This window comes from Capricornis sumatraensis, chromosome 22 (assembly GCF_032405125.1).
Source record: "Capricornis sumatraensis isolate serow.1 chromosome 22, serow.2, whole genome shotgun sequence".
Classification (NCBI taxonomy): Eukaryota; Metazoa; Chordata; class Mammalia; order Artiodactyla; family Bovidae; genus Capricornis; species Capricornis sumatraensis.
In genome coordinates, this window is record NC_091090.1 from 48,818,261 (window position 1) to 48,839,909 (window position 21,649).

Genomic DNA, 21,649 nt, shown 5'->3' on the forward strand with positions numbered 1-21,649 from the left:
CCCGACCCCATGGACGGTAGCCCACCAGGCTCCCCCGTCCCTGGGATTCTCCAGGCAAGAACACTGGAGTGGGTTGCCATTTCCTTCTCCAGTGCATGAAAGTGAAAAGTGAAAGTGAAGTCGCTCAGTCGTGTCTGACTCTTAGCGACCCCATGGACTGCAGCCTACCAGGCTCCTCCGTCCATGGGATTTTCCAGGCAAGAGTATTGGAGTTGGGTACCATTGCCTTCTCTGTATCCTGAAAACTGCTGCTGCTGCTGCTGCTGCTAAGTCACTTCAGTTGTGTCCGACTCTGTGCGACCCCATAGACAGCAGCCCACCAGGCTCCCCCGACCCTGGAATTCTCCAGGCAAGAACACTGGAGTGGGTTGCCATTTCCTTCTCCAATGCATGAAAGTGAAATCGCTCAGTAGTGTCCGACTCTTAGCGACTCCACGGACTGCAGCGTCCTGAGCAAATGAAGCATCCCTGTTTGTCCTTCCTCCCCCGGACCACGCCCCTCCTTCCCTGGACCACGCCCTTCCCTTCCTCCAGACATCCTCAGGGCTCCCTCTGGCACCACTTAGGGCTCTACTTCAAGGCCATCCTCTCAGTGAGGCTATTTCTGACCTCCTTTCCTGCTTCCCTGATTCATTTTCCTTTTGGTACTCATCACCAACATACATGTTTCTTTGTTGTCTTTCTCCCCAGACTAGAATATAAGCTCAAGAGTTGAAATTTGAGACCATTGTGTTTACTTCTAAGTCCCCTACATCTACAACAAGTGTGTGTGCTCAGTCGAATCCGACTTTTTGCGACCTCATGGACTGTAGCCCGCCAGTCTCCTCTGTCCATGGGATTTTCCAGGCAAGAATACTGGAATGGATTGCCATTTGCTTTTCCATGGGATCTTCCCAAGCCAGGGATCAAATCCATGTCTCCTGAGTCGTAGGTGGATTCTTTACTGCCAAGCCATTGGGGAAGCCACATTTGGAACAGTGCCTGATAAATATCAGATGTTAAATTAATAGTTATTGAATGAAACGTGTAGAGAAGGATGAGTGGAGAGTTCACAGGTGGGTAGAATTGGGAAGCATCTCAAGATGGATGGGAAAGCATCAGGTGGAAAAATGCAGAGAGGGGAATTTGCTGCTACCAAAGAGTTTGCTGGGGAACAGTTTCAAAACAAGGAAGCTGTGAGAAATTTGCACTCTTTCCAGAATTTGTTTGGCATATAGTAGAGCTACTATGGTTGACTGTCTTAAAATAGATGAAAGGTTTGGGCCATTTTTACCCCCTTCTTTTTGAAAGGGTTGGAGAAATTTAATAGAAGAATCAAATGATGAAATAGATTTCAGCAAGATTAATTTCACAGAGCTTTGCAAGGTACATTAGGAACCAATCAAGAGACTGTAGTAATCGTGTAAACCAGAGGGTTTGTTTGAAGTTAATGGTTGCCATGAGTGGGAAAGGAAAGCTATTAGAGACAGAGCACAGAAGGACCAATGGGACTTGATCATTAACTCAGTGTGGCTGGGAAGAGAGACAGGAGACAGTGAAAATCAGTGGAGAAAGAAGCCAGAGTTCAGGGGATGTTCAAGAATAACCCGGTGGTAGGTGAGAACAACTTGGTACACAACAGCACACCCATGCTTAAGAAAAGAAAGTGAACAGGAGAGAAGATCTGGGGTTGGATCATGAAGAGAGAGCCTAGACAGCTTGGTCTTGAGGACAGAGGCAGAAAATACATCTTGGCAGAGAGAAGGAAAAGAACCAGCAGAGACAGTCACTCAGAATGCAAGAGAGCAACGGGATAACTGAGGTGGACCCGCACATGACTGAGGCCAGATGGGGACGTTGGTTGGGAGGATGGGTCACTTTTCTTCTTGAAACAGAAAGCAACAATGGGAGAAAGGGTCCAAAATGCCCTATGATGGGGACTTCCCTGGTGGTCCAGTGGTTAAGAATCCACCTCCCAATGCAGGGGATGTGAGTTCGGTCCCTGGTCAGGGAACTAAGATCCCACATACCAGATCCCGAATTCTACAACAAAGATTCTGCAATTAAGACACAATGCAGCCGCCCCACCCCCAAAAAACCAAAATGCTCTAAGATGGAGGAAAGGGATGACTTGATAAAGGAATTGATAAGGTGATTTTAATCAAATGTCTTCAAAGTTCTTCCTAAAGTTGAAATGATCACCTTTGGAGAGTAGAGGGGCTGTTTCAGCACAAGATTAGGAGTTTAAAGGTGAGCCAAAAAGCTGAAAATGGGTACACCATGAAGAGTACCAGGACTGTAATGACGTAAATAAAAGAACAAGCAGGCAGCCAGAAGGGCCAGCTGAAGGGAGGTGGTGGGTGAGTTTAGGACAGTTCTGGAGCATTCTTCACCAGTGTTCTGCCTAGGGAACCACAAATGACCAAAAGCAGACGACAGTAATGATTACGCGTAGGAATCAGCCTCCTAGGATCAAATGCCAAGGGAATCTAAAATGTTTGAGAGAACAGCATGAAAAGCTGACACAGTACACAGGCTAGACAAGGGGTCCTCATAAAGAACCTGTAGGAGGAGGGAGCCAGGAAAGTTGAATCTCTGGAAGTCCCAATTTTAAAAAAGCAAACACATCTAACATGACAACATCATATTTTAGATGTGGGGCTATGGCAATGAACAAACTGGTCAAAACCCCCAGCATTGCTGGGCCTTCTATTCTGTTCTGGGGAAGAAAGACAGTAAAATATATAGTATATAAGTTGGTGAAGGAAGACGAAGAGATTGGAATCAGAGATGGGAGCTGAAGTTCAAGACCACAGGTCTAGAATGGTACTCTGTGATTCTAAATGCTAACAAGGCTTGGAAAGTGGCTACACTCACAGGTTTGGAACAAACACAGCCAAGGGGACAAGATCCAGATGGTATTACTGACTTGGTGGATTGATATAAAGTTCTACCTCCTCTGTCCAGACTGTGCCTTTTTCTTTTCCCCATATAGTGGTTTGGGGACAAATATTTTTAGTGCTAACAGTTTAAGGCTTTCAAATGGCATAACAGGTGTTAAGAGAAGAAAAAAATGAGACATTTGTTTGAAGGGGGCAGACTGGGCTATCCAAACTTTGAACTCTATGTAGTTCCTGGCTAGAGGCTACGTTCATGGCCCCATCTGTCATGTAATCAGTAAAAGTCCTTTGCTATTGTGGTTTAGTTGCTAACCCATCAGCCTCCTCTGTCCATGGGATTTCCCAGGCAGAAATGCTAGAGCGGGTTTGCCATTTCCTTCTCCAAGGGATCTTCCTGACCCAGGATGGAACTCACGTCTCCAGCATTGGCAGGAAGATTGTTTATCACTGAGCAACCTGGGAAGCCTAAAAGTCCTTACAAAAAGGCAAATCTGACTAGTCTATACCTTTTCTACTGAGGCAAGTCCTGGATGCAGGTGATGTCAAGGAGACTGAAGGTGAGTCTCTACTTGGGCAGGGAGTATACGTGGCTGATACACAATGGACGCGAACTTCTGTAGGGAGCGGGGAGGGAGGGCTTGGGTTGCAAAGTAATCCCATCACATGGGTCCATACTGTAGATGTTGACATCCTCAAGTGTTACAGCCAGAGAAGAGGAGGAGAAGTGGATCAGAGGATGACTGCAGTGGCCCTGGAGGCCAGGTGATAGGGGTTATAGAAGGATGTGGAGAAGACAGCCTATCCCCAATACTGGGACCCTCACTGATGGAGATGGTCCATTTTCTAAGGAAGACCCAGGAGAGCAAAGTGCAAAATACCCTTCTCTGCATTTTCCTCTCCCCACTAGGAGGGCAGGTTATGCAGGCAGGTGGCAATGAGCTGTCCTCTGGGGAAAACGTGGGCCAATTTAGGTACAGACATGAATATACTTGCAGGAAGACTTGTGCAGGGATGCAAGGATGCTGGCCTCTATAATGGGGGGGGGGACCTCAAGAGACACACCTGGGAAGGAGCGCAAGCTTGGTGGAGACCTGGCAAGAAGCAGCAATTTGGAGTTTTCATCTGAAATGTTGCCATTTCTCTTCTTCATAGAGAAGGAAATGGCAACCTACTCTAGTGTTCTTGCCTGGAGAATTCCATGGACAGAAGAGCCTCGCAGGCTATAGTCCATGGAGTCACAGAAAGTCGGACACTACTAGGTGAAAATATTATTATTTAATATCTGAAATGTTAGGTGTAGAATAAAAGGACTAATAAGTGAAGCTATAAATGGAATGGTGGGGGTGGGGGGGTGGGGTGGGGAGGGGCCAAACTTTACAGGGCAAACCTTCCTACTCACTCACTCAACTGTTCACTTAATCATTCATTCACTGAATATATATTTATGGCCTTCTTTTATAGACTGCATTGTATTTCCCCCAAATTCACATGTCAAAGTCCTAACCTCCAGCACCTCAGACTGTAACTGTGTTAGATGTAGGGCCTTTAAAGAGATAACTGAGTTAAATGAGGTCTAATGGATGGCCCTGATCTAAGCAAGCCAAGGGAAGAGGCCCCAGGAAAAGCCAAAGCTACCGGCATGTTGATCTCCGACTTCCAGCCTCCAGGACTGTAAGCAAAGAAGCTTCGGTGGTTTGAACCCCTCAGTCTACGGTACCTTGTTATGCTCGCTCTCGTCAACAAATAGGCACGCTGCCATGTAATGGCACCCCACCCCAGTACTCTTGCCTGGAAAATCCCAGGGATGGTGGAGCCTGGTAGGCTTCAGTCCATGGGGTCGCTAAGAGTCGGGCACGACTGAGCGACTTCACTTTCAATTTTCTCTTTCCTGCATTGGAGAAGGCAATGGCAACCCGCTCCAGTGTTCTTGCCTGGAGAATCCCAGGGACGAGGGAGCCTGGTGGGCTGCCACCTATGGGATCGCACAGAGTCGGACACGACTGAAGTGACTTAGCAGCAGCAGCAGCCATGTATCAGGCGAGAGTCTTAATGGAATACACACCAAGACCGATAAGAAGTCTTCTTCACAGCGACTTGTCTTCTAGTTCTTATCCATTTGGAGGGGCAATCTCTCTTGTTGCTGTCACCTGCCATCATGCTGGAGCAAATACCTCCAAGCCACCTGGAAACCCATTGGTGGAGGGGGCAGAGGCTGATGTGAGGGATGGGGCTCCCTGGAGGGAAGATGACATCACTTCTCATCGTGACCGCTTGCTCTGCCTAACTGCTGCACCCTCAAAAGGGACAGAAAAAGGAAGGAAGGAAAAGAGAACAGAAACTAGCAAGAGGAAAGTACCATTAATTTGAGCCTACCTCTACATCTCCCTAGGTAATCATAAGACGGAGAATGTCTGTAAGATACTTAAACTTGAGACTTCCCTGGTGGTCCAGTGGTGAAGCATCTGCCTGCCAATGCAGGGGATACAGGTTCGATCCTTGGCGTGGGAACCAGGATCCCACATGCTGCAGGGCAACAAAGCCTGTGCTCCACAACAAGAGAAGCCACCGCAACTAGAGAATAGCCCCAGCTCACTACAGCTAGAGAAAGCCCACTCACAGCAAGGAAGACTCAGTGCAGCCAAAAATAAATAAATATTTTTTAAAAAATTAATATTATTTAAAAAAAAACCACATTAACTTTTCAAGGACTGTGCCTCTAGTTACTCTGTTTAATAATTCACAGGTTGTCTAAATGAACCAGCAGGTCTGTCTGTGAGAACCCCTGTATTCCACAGCTCCTTTCATGCCAACACCAACAAGCAAAGTGGCCTCAAAGTTTGAAAAGAATGCCTCACCGTGGCAGCCTCCGTGTTTATCTTTCATGTCAAACCACTTCACAGCTCTGAGGTCACCGGCCCAGGATGCATTTGGCATGGAGCCAGGGACACCTGCAATGTTCATAAAGAAGAAAAATCAGAAACAAGAACCTAAGCTTCTAAGGCATGTTCATTTTCTCAGTATAGTTTCTTTCACATCAGATTTCTCATCATTGGTACAAATCCCCAAAGGCTTGTTGTGAGAACTGTTGGTAGTTACGAACCTAGACTTCCCCTGTAAAAATAATCTATTTTTCTTTTTTTTTTCATTTTTCATTTCTTGCAAGGCTGCAAGAAACGCCATTGGATGCAATCACAGTGCAGATGGAAAAGCTGAGAATTTCCTGGTATCTCAATTGAATCTTAATTGAATTTACCTAAAAACTGTTTTTATTAGAGTATAGATAATTTACAATGTTGTGTTGGTTTTTCATGTACAACAAAGGGAATCAGTTTACACACATATATATCCCTTCTTTTTTCAGACCCTTTCCCCATATAAATTATTACAGAATATTGAGTAGAGTTCCCTCTGATATACAGTAGATCCTTGTTGTTCGGGTTCTTATTAGTTATCTCTATTATCTATAGTGGTGTGTATATGTTAATCCCAATCTCCCAATTTATCACTCCCCCCCCCCCTCGCCATGTTTCACCCTTTGGTAACCATAAGTTTAATTTCGAGATCTGTGAGTCTATTTCTGTTTTGTAAATAAGTTCATTTGTACCATTTTTTAAATTAGATTTCTCATGTAAGTGATATAATATGGGATTTGTCTTTCTCTGTCCAACGTATGCCACTTAATATACTCTCTAGGTCTATCCATGTTACTGTAAGTGGCATTATTTCATTCTTTTTTATGGCTGAGTAATATTCTACTGTATATATGTGCCACAACTTGTTTATCCATTCCTCTGTCAATGGACATGTAGGTTGCTTCCATGTCTTGGCTATTGTAAATAGTACCATTATCCAAAATTTTTAGGACTTTCCAGATAACATCTATCTTACAGTAAAAGCTCAGGAAACTGGCCACTCTCTGTCATCCTTAATGCTAATAAGTGACAGAGATTCCATTACTGGAAAAGGAGCACTGAATATGGGAATCAATGTAAGTGCAACTAAATGAGGGCTAGTTTGTGTTATAAGAGCTCTAGGGATTCTCATCAGTGAGAAATGCAATGTGAATACCATGCAAATGACAATGGGACTCGAATTGCAAAACAGTCTTTTCTTAACAGATCTGGCAGGAGGGATAATGCCCCTGCCCCCAGCATATCCTCAAACAAGTCTGCATCCTAATCCCTGGAACCTGACAATATGCTATGGCAAAGGGGAATTAAGGTTGCTTATCAGTTCACCTTCAACTAGTGAGATTATCCCGATTTATCCAAGGCCATTGTAAATACAAGGGTCTTTAACAGTGGAAGAGGGAGGTGGAGAGCTGGCTGGAGTGGTACAAGCTGAGGAGGAGGAAGGGGCTAGGGTATGTGAGTGGCCTGTAGAAACTGGAAAAGGCAAGGAGAGGGATCCAACCCAGCCCTACAGAGAGGAGCATAGCGCAGCCAACACCTTGACTTTGGGCTGGTGAGACCATGTCAGACTTCTGACCCACAGAACCATAAGAGGAGACAAGTACATCATTTAAGCCCCTAAGTCTGTGATAAACTGTGACAACGGCAGATAGAAAACGAATACACAAACTAATGAGAACCAAATTACCCAAGATGATGGATATTTTTAATTTAAAAATTGGACAAGATCAATATATTGAGAAGTTTAATGGGTTTAGGCACATAACATTTTTTCCTCTTTAAAAACACTGATAAGGAACTTCCCTGGTGATCCGGTGGCTAATACTCCGTGTTCCGGGGCAGCCAAGTTTGATCCCTGGCCAGGGAACTAGATCCCACATGCCACAAGGAGGAGTTCGAATGGTGAAACTAAAAAGATTCCCACAGCTAAGACCTGGAGCAGTCAAATAAAGAAAGAAAGAAAATATTTTTTAAAAAACTGATGAAAACGTGGATTTTCAGACAGTAAAAAAAAGCTCTGCTCTTTTGCTCTGATGTCACATAATAACTATATGAGGATTGAAATTAAGAACTGTACTAAAGTCTTCCAGCTAAAATTAAATTTTGCACAGCCTTTTCTGTAAATAGCATGAGTCTTCACCCCTACGGGCTCTCTATCAGAGATTCTTCTTTCCTTGTTGCCAAACTTAAAAACGTTGTTTGTAAGTGTTAAGCACTCAAGAAAAACTCTTTATTAAGCAATATGTCTTCCTATTATTTTAGTTTGCGTTTAATACTTTAGAAGTTACTTTAGTCTTTGCCTATAAGAGAAGAGGCTTCTTTAATTTTGTTCTTAGCACACATTTTTCAAAATTACTTTTGTTTCGGCTGCATTCCAAGGCATGTGGGATCTTAGTTCCCTGATCAGGGATTGAACCTGCGCCCCCTACATTGGAAGCACAAGATCTTAGCCACTGAACCACCAGGGAAGTCCCAGAACAAACTTTAAAATAATTTAGAATAAACCTCGCCTTGGTTAAATTGAGCGGTGGGTAGAGGCAGTCTGGAAAGCAAATAGGTAATCTGGTATATTCACTCATGTCAGCAAGGCAGCTGATGTGTGATTTTTATGTCTCTTTCAATTAAATAATTACAGAAAGATGTGAATAAAACATTGTCTTAACGAAAATTCGCTGGCCCTCCTTTAAAGGACTGAATTTTTAAAAGAACAAAGTATTTCTCTTGCTCTTTCATTCTCATTAATATTGAACATCACAGACTGATTCTTTATGCAGTATCTCGGGCCCCACCCATTCCTTCTGCACCAGAATGAGCATCTTGCCAAGACCCAGCGAGGATCCCTGCGCACAGTCAAGCTTGGGCTACAATCAATACGGCCAGGAACTCAGCTTCATTTCTTCCCCTCCGGAAGTCGCTCCCTCAGCCTTCATCCAATTTCAGGGGAGCTTCCCACTGTGCTCTTCTCACTCAAATTCTGCTCTCGTGAAATAATCTGATACTTACATCTTTGTCCCCTCTGCAGGGAACACAACTGACCCTTGAAAAGCATCGGTTTGAACTGCAAGGGTCCTTTCCTACACAGATTTTTTTCAGTAGCGTAGGCAATAGGAGGTTGGTTGAATCCATGGATGTGGAACCTTGGATACAAAGGAAACTTTTGAGCCCAAGAGCCTCGACTATTGAAGCCCCCCACCCCCCAGCCCCCACCCCTCCCGCCTAGAGCCCGTGCTCTGCAACAAGAGAAGCCCCTGCAATGAGAAGCCCGCATATCGCAACAGAAAGTAGTCCCCGCTCGCTGCAACTAGAGAAAAAGCCCGTGCGCAGCAACAAAGACCCAGTGCAACCAAAAAATAAAATTAATTAATTAATAATTTTTAAAAAATATGTGGAGACCCCAAAGCGACTGATCTTGTTACTTGTGCCAACAGCCAATTGCCCCTTTTACTCCCCTAAAAACATCTCTACATCTCTTTCCGGTTTTTCCCCCAGAGACTGACCTTAGGTTGAATTCCCCAGTGGAACAGATACTGGCCTAGGGAGCTGGGAACTAAGTTCTCACCCCAGAACTAGCTGTGTATTCTTGGCCATCATGCAATGGCCCCCAGACTTACTTTTCCAGTGAAGTAGGTAGATAAGATCAGAGGTTTTCAACCCCTTAGGCTGCAAGCCACTGGAAAACAATTTCACTCTCTCACCCACACAAAAGTTTCACAAAATATTTAGTGTGGTAGCAGTACACTTGTCTGCTATTTTCTAGTTTACTCTCATGTTAAAAATTTTCATTTAAGACCTACTAAAATGATCCACTAATGGGATGTACTACTGTATCCCATTATACACATTATATGACTTCCCTGGTGGCTTAGACGGTAAAGCATCTGCCTACAATACAGGAGACCCAGGTTCGACCCCTGGGTTGGGAAGATCCTCTGGAGAAGGAAATGGCAACCCACTCCAGTACTCTTGCCTGGAGAATCCCATGGACAGAGGAGCATGGTAGGCTACAGTCCATGGGGTCGCAAAGAGTCGGACACGACTCAGTGACTTTACTTACTTACTTACACTATTACTATATATTTTAAAATACCAGACTATATTGTGCTATGATTGTTGCTATTATGATTATTGTTTGTCAGGAGGGGAGTTATGGGGTATGTGGGTACAAGTCTGCCTCAATTCACAGGTATCCAAGGTAGCATCTGTTCTGCAGTATTTCTAGGACAGGGCAAAAAAGACACTAATATTATCAGAGAAAACATTTTAAACTATAAAACACAATTCTCTCATTTGCTCTTCATAGGCTTATTTAAACAAAAGATTTGAGATCAAGTTTACAGACTAAGCAGGAATGTTTTTCTTGGGGCTTAGCCTCTACTAGACAAACAGCTGCATTTGTTGAATAAATGAATGTGTTTCTTTGGAACACGAGCTTTATTTATATTGACTTGACTTTTCTCCTTATTGTTCTTACACGGCGAGCGTGTTCCTTGCTTTGGGAGAGGTATACAAGGTAACATGGTAATCAGGCTTCCCTGGTGGCTCAGCTGGTAGAGAATTCACCTGCAATGCGGGAGACCTGGGTTCGATCCCTGGGCTGGGAAGATCCCCTGGAGAAGGCAAAGGCTACCCACTCCAGTATTCTGGCCTGGAGAATTCCATGGACTAGTCCACGGGGTCACAAAGAGTCGGACACAACTGAGCGACTTTCATTTCATACATGGTAACAAATTACAGCAACTGTTTCATATTTAAGCTCAGATACATAATTTTTAGCTTATTAAATAAGCAAGAATTTTGGTTTTCAATGTCAAAAGTGATGCTAGGGTCAGTGTATTGAAAGAGGTTTTCTCACGGCTTCACAGTGGTGCTGGAAATTGGCACAACTCTGGAAAGTCAGTTTAGAAAAGTAGGAAGTCACTGTTGTTGTTCAGTCCCTAAGTTGTGTCTGACTCTTACGATCCCATGGACTATAGCCCACCAGGCTACTCTCTGGCCGTGGAATTTTTCAGGCAAGAGTACTGGCATGGGTTACCATTTCCTCCTCCAGAGGAATCTTCTGAATGCAGGGATCGAACCCATATCTCCTGTGTCTCCTGCACTGCAAGCAAATTCTTTACCACTGAGCCACCGATGGGATTTACCTCTTGCAACAAATCCCAGGCTGTGCTATTTACAGGCTTGGGTGACCTTGAACAATTACGTAGTCTCTTTCAAACATCATGTGCTAATCTTCAAAACGTCAGAGAGTTTTTGTTACCTAAGATAACGTGTGTATTGTGTTTAGCACAGTGCCTCGCATACTTAACTAAATAAATGGTTGAAAACATAATTGTTTCTATTCAAGCCATGAAGACAGAGGAGCTGTGGAAGAGAATGCTTTTTTTGTACTATAACCTAAAGCAAGTTTCTCAGTGGCACTTTGGATGATTCTGTTGTGGAGGCCGTCCTGGGCATTGTAGGGTGTTTGGCAGCAGCTCTGGCCTCTGCACACTAGATGCCAGTGCCATCTCTACCTGCTCCCCTGAGCCCTAAGTTGTGACCCCAATGTTTACAGACAATGCCAAATGTGGGCTTCCCAGGTGGCACTAGTGGTAAAGAATCAGCTTGCCAATCCAGGAGACGGGAGTTCAATCCCTGGGTTGGGAAGATCTCCTGGAGGAGGCAATGGCAATTCACGCTAGTATTCTTGCCTGGAGAATCCCGTGGACAGAGGAGCCTGGTGGGCTACAGTCCATGAGGTCACAAAGAGCTGTACATGACTGAGCACAATGAACACGATGCCAAATGTCCACTGGGAGGATAAATTGCCCCTGGATGAGAACATGGAATTGTACCTTATTAATAAAACCACATGGGCTTCCCTGGTAGCTTAGGTGGTAAAGAATCCACCTGTAATGCAGGAGACCCCGGTTCAATTCCTGGGTCGGGAAGATCCCCTGGAGAAGGGATAGGCTACCCACTCCAGTATACTGGCCTGGAGAATTCGTAGAGTCACACAACTGAGTGACTTTCACTTTTCACAATAAAATCATGTCTAAATACTGAATTGGCCAAAAAGTTCATTTGGGTTCCATAAACTCTTACTGAAAAACCCAAATGAACTTTTTGGCCAACCCAGTATTTGAATAAGAAACGTGCAAATTTGTGTTTACAAAACTTCCTTTAATGTTACATTGCTTTTATATTTTAAAAAGGTTTATTTACAAGCATCCAAGTCTGATTTGCTTCACTGATTTAGTAATTGTGCTTGTGAAATTCAACCAAAGAAAAAATGGTGTTCATTGCTGATTAACTTAAACAATTTAAAAAATGGAAAATTACCTGATAGTTGGGAAACATAAGTTGCAGCCTTTACCCCCTCATTGTTAACTGGGGTTATATTGAGAAATAAAATGGTATATTTGTTTTTGCCTTCCAATGGTTCATTAATCCCTTAATTTTTAAAAAAAATTTTAATTGGAGGATAATTGCTTTACAATGTTGTGTTGGTTTAACATATGTTGCAGAAAGATCCTCTTGTCTTTTCATGGGGATGTTTTTTTTGGAGTTCTGTGATCCCTGAGATGATGACCTCTCTAAATCACCTCTGACAACTGCCAACAAATAGACTTCTTTGGTTTAAGAGGAAAAGATAAAACAAGGAAAAGAGAAAACTAAAATTTTATAGAGGAAGGGATTTTAGAAATTTTCATGCTTTAATATTTTAATATGTTCCCTTCATTGTTGCCTTCATTGCCAGGGCTTCCCTGCTGGCTCAGAGGTTAAAGTGTCTGCCTCCAATGCAGGAGACCTGGGTTCGATCCCTGGGTCGGGAAGATCCTCTGGAGAAGGAAATGGCAACCCACTCCAGTATTCTTGCCTGGAGAATCCCATGGACGGAGGAGCCTGGTAGGCTACAGTCCACGGGGTCGCAAAGAGTCGGACATGACTGAGCGACCTCGCCTCACCTTGCCTCACCTCGCCTCTTCATTGCCAAGCTGTATAAACAAGAGCCCACAACACTGAAGTGAATTGCCCAGGAGTGTGGACATGCTAAAGCCCTTGTTGATTTTGTTTCAAGATAATTTATTCGCTCATTCAAACAGTTTACTTGTGGGTCTCCTGTGTTCCAGAGGAGATGCTGGGGACAAAGCCACAAATGAGATGTTCGTGGAGCTTTTGACCCAGAGTATCCAGAAGGGTTTATATTTATTTTATTAAAAAAAAAAAATTTACTTAGTTTTGCTTGCACTGGGTCTCTGTTGATAGGCAAGGACTTTCTCTAGTTATGGCGAGTAGGGCCTACTCTCTAGTTGTGGTGGCTTCTCTTGTTGCAGAATACAGGCTTGAGAGCACTGGTTCATTAGTTGTGGCTCATGGATCAGTTACCCTTCGGTACGTGGGATCTTCCAGGACCAGAGATGGAACTGGTGTCCGTTGCGTTGCAATGCAAATTCTTAACTGCTGGACCACCAGGGAAGCCTGGGTTTATATTTACTGATACTGATACTTTGGACTAGTATATCAAGAAAGGTTTATATGTACTGATTTTTTTATACTTTATTTTTTGAGGTTGATTTACAATGTATAGCATAGTGATTCATTTATATATATATGTATGAAAGTGAAAGTGAAAGTCACTCAGTTTTGTCTGACTCTTTGCGACCCCATGAACTGTATAGTCTATGGAATTCTCCAGGCCAGAAAACTGGAGTGGGTAGCTGTTCCCTTCTCCAGGGGATTTTCCCAACCCAGGGACTGAACCCAAGTCTCCCACATTGCAGGCACATTGTTTACCAGCTGAGCCACCAAGGAAGCCCAAGAATACTGGAGTGGGTAGGCCATCTGTTCTCCAGCGGATCTTCCCAACCCAGGAATTGATTTTCTTTTCTAGATCCTTTTCCCTTATGGGTTGTATTGATATTTTTATTAGCAGCCCAGATTCCTCGACTCAAGACTGTTTCCTGAACAATCTTCCAGTGACAAACAGGAAAGGTTAGTGCAGTGTTTTTCAGGTCAGTTCAGTCGGTCAGTCGTGTCCAACTCTTTGCAACCCCATGAATCCCAGCACGCCAGGCCTTCCTGTCCATCACCAACTCCCGGAGTTCACTCAGACTCACGTCCATCAAGTCAGTGATGCCATCCAGCCATCTCATCCTCTGTCGTCCCCATTTCCTCCTGCCCTCAATCCCTCCCAGCATCAGAGTCTTTTCCAATGAGTCAACTCTTCGCATGAGGTGGCCAAAATATTGGAGTTTCAGCTTTCGCATCATTCCTTCCAAAGAAATCCCAGGGTTGATCTCCTTCAGAATGGACTCGTTGGATCTCCTTGCAGTCCAAGGGACTCTCAAGAGTCTTCTCCAAAAACACAGTTCAAAAGCATCAATTCTTCGGCGCTCAGCCTTCTTCACAGTCCAACTCTCACATCCATACATGACCACAGGAAAAACCATAGCCTTGACTAGACGGACCTTAGTCAGCAAAGTAATGTCTCTGCTTTTGAATATACTATCTAGGTTGGTCATAACTTTTCTTCCAAGGAGTAAGCATCTTTTAATTTCATGGCTGCAATCACCATCTGCAGTGATTTTGGAGCCCAAAAAAATAAAGTATGACACTGTTTCCAATGTTCCCCCATCTATTTCCCATGAAGTGATGGGACCAGATGCCATGATCTTCATTTTCTGAATGTTGACCTTTAGGCCAACTTTTTCACTCTCCACTTTCACTTCCATCAAGAGGCTTTTTAGTTCCTCTTCACTTTCTGCCATAAGGGTGGTGTCATCTGCATATCTGAGGTGATTGATATTTCTCCTGGCAATCTTGATTCCAGCTTGTGTTTCTTCCAGTCCAGCGTTTCTCATGATGTGCTCTGCATAGAAGTTAAACAAGCAGGGTGACAATATACAGCCTTTACGTACTCCTTTTCCTATTTGGAACCAGTCTGTTGTTCCATGTCCAGTTCTAACTGCTGCTTCCTGACCTGCATACAGATTTCTCAAGAGGCAGGTCAGGTGGTCTGGTATTCCCATCTCTCTCAGAATTTTCCACAGTTTATTGTGATCCACACAGTCAAAGGCTTTGGCATAGTCAATAAAGCAGAAATCGATGTTTTTCTGGAACTCTCTTGCTTTTTCCATGATCCAGCGGATGTTGGCAATTTGATCTCTGGTTCCTCTACCTTTTCTAAAACCACCTTGAACATCAGGGAGTTCACGGTTCAAGTGTTGCTGAAGCCTGGCTTGGAGAATTTTGAGCATTACTTTACTAGCATGTGAGATGAGTGCAACTGTGCAGTAGTTTGAGCATTCTTTGGCATTGTCTTTCTTTGGGATTGGAATGAAAACTGACCTTTTCCAGTCCTGTGGCCACTGCTGAGTTTTCCAAATTTGCTGGCATATTGAGTGCAGCACTTTCACAGCATCATCTTTCAGGATTTGAAACAGCTCAACTGGGATTCCATCACCTCCACTAACTTTGTTCACAGCGATGCTTTCTAAGGCCCACTTGACTTCACATTCCAGGATGTCTGGCTCTAGATTAGTGATTACACCATCATGATTATCTGGGTCGTGAAGCTCTTTTTTGTACAGTTCTTCTGTGCATTCTTGCCACCTCTTCTTAATATCTTCTGCTTCTGTTAGGTCCAGATCATTTCTGTCCTTTATTGAGCCCATCTTTGCATGAAATGTTCCCTTGGTATCTCTAATTTTCTTGAAGAGATCTCTAGTCTTTCCCATTCTGTTGTTTTCCTCTATTTCTTTGCACTGATCACTGAAGAAGGCTTTCTTATCTCTTCTTGCTATTCTCTGGAACTGTGCATTCAGATGCTTATATCTTTCCTTTTCTCCTTTGCTTTTCGCCTCTCTTCTTTTCACAGCTATTTGTAAGGCCTCCCCAGACAGCCATTTTGCTTTTTTGCATTTCTTTTCCATGGGGATGGTCTTGATCCCTGTCTCCTGTACAGTGTCACGAACCTCAGTCCATAGTTCATCAGGCACTCTATCTATCAGATCTAGGCCCTTAAATCTATTTCTCACTTCCACTGTATAATCATAAGGGATTTGATTTAGGTCATACCTGAACGGTCTAGCAGTTTTCCCTACTTTCTTCAATTTGAGTTTGAATTTGGTAATAAGGAGTTCATGATCTGAGCCACAGTCAGCTCCCGGTCTTGTTTTTGTTGACTGTATAGAGCTTCTCCATCTTTGGCTGCAAAGAATATAATCAATCTGACTTCAGTGTTGACCATCTGGTGATGTCCATGTGTAGAGTCTTCTCTTGTGTTGGAAGAGGGTGTTTGCTATGACCAGTGCATTTTCTTGGCAAAACTCTATTAGTCTTTGCCCTGCTTCATTCCACATTCCAAGGCCAAATTTGCCTGTTACTCCAGGTGTTTCTTGACTTCCTACTTTTGCATTCCAGTCCCCTATAATGAAAAGGACATCTTTTTTGGGTGTTAGTTCTAAAAGGTCTTGTAGGTCTTCATAAAATCATTCAACTTCAGCTTCTTCAGCGTTACTGGTTGGGGCATAGACTTGGGTAACTGTGATATTGAATGGTTTGCCTTGGAGACAAACAGAGATCATTCTGTCGTTTTTGAGACTGCATCCAAGTACTGCGTTTCGGACTCTTTTGTTGACCATGATGGCTACCCCATTTCTTCTGAGCGATTCCTGCCCGCAGTAGTAGATATAATGGTTATCTGAGTTAAATTCACCCATTCCAGTCCATTTTAGTTTGCTGATTCCTAGAATGTCAACGTTCACCCTTGCCATCTCTTGTTTGACCACTTCCAGTTTGCCTTCATTCATGGACCTGACATTTCAGGTTCCTATGCAATATTGCTCTTTACAGCATCGGACCTTGCTTCTATCACCAGTCACATCCACAGTTGGGTATTGTTTTTGCTTTGGCTTCATCCCTTCACTCTTTCTGGAGTTATTTCTCCACTAATCTCCAGTAGCATATTGGGAACCTACTGACCTGGGGAGTTTCTCTTTCAGTATCCTATCATTTTGTCTTTTCCTACTGTTCATGGGGTTCTCAAGGCAAGAATACTGAAGTGGTTTGCCATTCCCTTCTCCAGTGGACCACATCAGACAATCTTGGGCAACCCCAGAGAACAGTTCAGGTTTCAGTGCATTCATGACCTAAAGACTGACCTTGATCCCCTGACCCTTTGCTTCCATTGTTCTCTGTCTGTTTATCATTGAAAGTGAAAAGTGAAAGTGAAGTCGCTCAGTCGTATCCGACTTTTTGCGATCCCATGGACTGTAGCCTACCAGGCTCCTCCCTCCATGGGATTCTCCAGGCAAGAGTACTGGAGTGGGTTGCCATTTCCTTCTCCAGGGGATCTTCCCAACCCAGGGATCAAACCCGGGTCTCCCGCATTCCAGGCAGACGCTTTAACCTCTGAGCCACCAGGGCTTTAGCTCTTGTCAAACACCCCTGTTATTATGGCAGATTTCTCTGTGGCAGTGAAGGCCTGCCTTTCATTACTTTCAGACAACTTTTCCTTCTTATCTTCACTAAACCAAGACAGGCTTCAATATCCTCCACTCATGATGACCCCTGAGCCACTCACTTGTCCCTTGCCTAGAAAGCGACTCCACAGTCATTGTCTGGAGGTAAAAACGGCTCGAGGATGTAAGGAGAGGCCAGAACTGAACCGTTCCCAAGGCTGCCGACAAGTATCCCAAGAGGGAATGAAGAGAATTAAAAAAAAAATCAAACTTCAAGAATGATTTCTCTTTGACAGCGTATTGCTTCCAGGGGTGCAGAGCAAGTTTCTGAACTCCAGCTCTCCAAGAATGAACTTGGATAAATAACTAGTCTTTCAGCATCTCCTCTCTGTATTTTCTTTTGAAGAGTTTGATCTGTGTGGGTATATGTTGTACTTTTTAACATGTCAAAGAGAAAGAAGTTTCCTTTTATCTGATTTGCTTGACTTTAGTGCAGAATTATGCTAATTCAGTGGAGGAAAGAAAGAAATGCTGGAATGAAGAGCCACTGGATTAGATGTGAATGCACTCCTCTGTGGCATATTTCTCTAGTTCTGTTTAAGGAACCCTCTCTCTTCAGGATCTCAGAGTTCAAGCAGCTGAAAGATGATCATTCTGTTTCCTTTGTATTATGCCTGTCCTCAGGTTACTCTGTGTTCTTGAGAGCATGCAGGTTTGTGAGTAAAGCAGGAAATGATCAGCAAATTCATTCCGATGATGTTTCATGAAAGTTTGAGATTGAATGGCCACATTGAAAGGGGTGGGGGTTTTTTGTTTAACGTCTCATGAAAGCACCTAGAAGAAAAACCTTGAATTATAGGGTGCCCATTGTTGGCTGACAAACTATTCACTCAGAGTGATAAGAGTGTCCTTTGGGGGAGCTGGGTCAAGCAAGGCCGACTTCTGGCATGAACAAGAGGGAAATACTCTCAAGTGAGACTTTTATCAGGTGTCCCAGAAATACCATAACATCTAAACAAACATCAGAACGCTGTCTTTGATGGATCTGCCCTCAGACAGGTGGCTCACACAGGAAAGAAGCCATCTGCAATGTGGGAGACCCGGGTTCTGTCCGTGGGTTGCGAAGATCCCCTGGAGGAGGGCATGGCAACCCACTCCAGTATTCTTCCCTGGAGAATCCCATGGACAGAGGAGGCTGGCGGGCTGCAGTCCATGGGCTCACAAAGAACTGGACATAACAACATAGCACAGCGCAGCACCCTCAGACAAGCGGCCAAATAACCAGCAAATACTCTGTGCACCACTGAGTGAGGGGAAGGAAAGAAGGAAGACGAGGAAGAAAGAAAAGAATTTGATGTTTCCAAGCTTCGACTATATCAAAACTTTCCGGAGTGCTTAAAATAAAACTAAAGTCTTCTATTTCCCAGAGATTCATCTTCTTTCCCTAAATTGAAGTACAATTGCCATATAACATTGTACTAGTTTTGCGTGTACAATATAGTGACTCGATACTTGTATATATTGCAAAATGATCACCACCATAAGTCCAGTTAGCAATGAACTGGTTTTCAGGTGAGCCCCTGACTGATTTCTCATCTACCAGCAGTTCTTCAAGCCTTACCTGGCTTTTCAGAGCATCTTTTTCCTGGCTAGCACTGCCCGCTCACCGAGACTATTTTAATCGCCTATAAACCAGTCTCTCGGCCTCCAGTCTGCCCACTTTGTCGGCCATACCAGCAAATGGCTTTTTCTATAATTAGTGTTGACCTTGCGGCCTTCCCATCTGGGATGTGGGATTACTTAGAATCCTCTGCCCTGCGTCTGCTTCTTCTAGTCCTTTGTGATGACCGCTCCCCAGCTCACCCTCGGACAAATGACAAATCCAGCCCTGCCGTCACCCCAGATCCCTCTCACGGGTGCCCATTCCCCCCAGAATTCTGACTCCTCGCTCCGTATCTTATTTTACGTTGCTGCTTCTGCTCCTCAGGACCCAGTTCAAAGTGGCCTCTTGCCACAAACCCGTGAGTGTAAATCGGCACTTTCTTCTTTTGCTCCATGCTGTCATGAATCAACTGCCCCAGCTAGCGCCTCAGAACCATGACCCTGGCCAGGGCCAGCGATTTGATGCTCTAGGACACATTCGGGCCAGGAAGACACCAGTGTGTTGAGCGTGGCACAAGAGGATCTTTGTAGTCATGTCTACAGACTCTATGCAGCAGACAGGTAGCCCAGAAACCATATCTGATTGGGAGACCTGTTTGGTTTGACCCCCACTGAAGGAGAGTGGGACACGGCTGAAAAGAAAAGTTCCCACGACAGTCTGGACTGCCAAGAGTCCACTGTCCACAAGTCACCAGAGGGTTATCTAGTCTGGAGCTCTCTGGCCACCCTGCTCCCCCACCTTGATTCCCAGCTCACACTGTCTGCCTGGCCCTGTGGACGTGGAATTTGCAGCACTGAGTTTCCAGGCCTCCCCTTTCATCACTGTCCACGACATCACCTTTCAACACTGCCCACATCACCTTTCATCACCATCCATACACACCCAGCTGTCCTACCAGGCTTTCGGGAATTTCCAAATAGGTCTTCCATTTTCATGTCATTCTCTGTACCCTGGCTTATGCAAATATCTAATAAAAGGAAACAAGCTCAGAATAATTCATGGGGCTGTAAAGTACAGCACGATGACTGTAAGTATTAACACTGCAGTGCCTATTTGGAAGGTGATAGGAGAGAATCTTAAAAGTTCTCATCACAAGGAAAGAAAAATTTGTAAGTATAGCGGTGGGGACAGATGTTAACAAGACATCATTTCACAGTATGTACAAATTTCGTATCATCATCTCGTACATTTGAAACTGTTATATGTCAGTTATGTCTCAATTTAAAAAAAAGAAGCTCTGCTTGCTAGAAACTAAAGTTAGTAAAATTTAAATCTTAAGATAGCCTTTGCTAAGAAAATAATTTTTTCATAGACTTTTTGTTTAGAGCAGTTGTAGATTCACAGCAAAACTGAGTAGAAGGTACATAGATTTCCTGTATATTCCCTGCCCCTCTCATCATTTTATATGGAAGTGGCAAAGATTTAGAAAGTGATAATACATAGTGGTATTGAAAACATCCTGATAATGGGAAAGATTGAAGGCAGGAGAAGGGGACGACAGAGGATGAGATGGTTGGATGGTATCACCGACTTGATGGACATGACTTTGAGTAAGCTCTAGGAGTTGGCGATGGACAGGGAGGCCTGGCGTGCTGCAGTCCATGGGGTCGCAAAGAGTCAGACACAACTGAGCGACTGAACTGAACTGAAATGAATACCTGGTGGTGGAGAAGGTGTCGGGAAATGAGAGTCTCAGACTTGCCAGTGGGAGTGCAACCGGACCAATTTTGGGGAGAGCAATATGACACTTTCTATCAAAACCCTTAACAGACCTGCATACAGAGCTTCCCTGGTGGTCGAGTGGTTGGGAGTCTGCCTGCCAATGCAGCGGACATGAGTTCAATCTCTGGTCCAGGAAGATTCCACACACCAAGGAGCAGCGGAGCCCACGCACCAAACTCCGAAAACCCGTGCACCTAGAGCCTGTGGTCCACAACAGGAGAAGCCGCTGCAAAGAGAAACCCAAGCACCACCCCAAGAGAAAGCCCTGGGTCAGCAACGACGACCCAGAGGAGACAAAAATAAACAAATTAACAAAAAACCCAAACAAACCCTTGCATATACTTTGACTCAGTTCAATGTACTGGAATTTGTCCTAAAGAAGTTCTTTCTAAATTCTTATTTGAGAGGCAATGTAATATAATAGTTAAAAGGAAACACTCTCAAACTATATTGCCTGGATTCAAGACCCTGCTGGACCAATGATTAATTGTGAGACCTCTGTGGGACCTAACCTCTCTGTTCTTTGGTTTCTCTAACTCTAAAGGAGTGTCAAAACAGTTCCTACAGAGTCTGGATAGGAGGAAGGTTTGGGGGAAATGGATACATGTATATGTATGGCTGAATCCCTTCAATGTTCACCTGAAACTACCACAACATTGTTAACGGGCTATACCTCAATACAAAATGAAAACTTTAGGAAAAAAAAATTCCCTATACCTCATGGAGTTGTTGTGAAGTGTGTAATATACTTAAAACACCCTTAATGGTACTTGAGACATAATAACTGCTGAGATTCAGTCATCATTAATGACCAATTTTGTTAATAAAACAATGAACTATTATTACTGATAATACCTTCTAAAACCCCCTAATTGGAAGTTTTGCTAAATAAATGATATTGCATTCACATGATGGCATATTACTGAGCTATTATAAATTATGGTGAAGAATTCTTCAGGACACAGAAAAACTAGGACATACTATTAAAGGAAGGGAGCCAGTTATAAAAAGAGGAGAGCGAAAAAGTTG

At 43.9% G+C, this 21,649-nt stretch overlaps 1 protein-coding gene across 3 annotated transcripts in view; it reads right to left on the minus strand.

Moving 5' to 3' along the window:
* GCNT2 (glucosaminyl (N-acetyl) transferase 2 (I blood group)) overlaps nucleotides 1-21,649 on the minus strand; it is a 100,701-nt gene that overhangs the window by 4,116 nt on the left and 74,936 nt on the right. For all 3 annotated transcript variants that reach the window (XM_068960786.1, XM_068960787.1, XM_068960789.1), the window contains exon 2: nucleotides 5,735-5,827. In XM_068960786.1, the coding sequence (XP_068816887.1) occupies nucleotides 5,735-5,827 (93 nt within the window). The remainder of the gene's footprint in view (nucleotides 1-5,734; nucleotides 5,828-21,649) is intronic.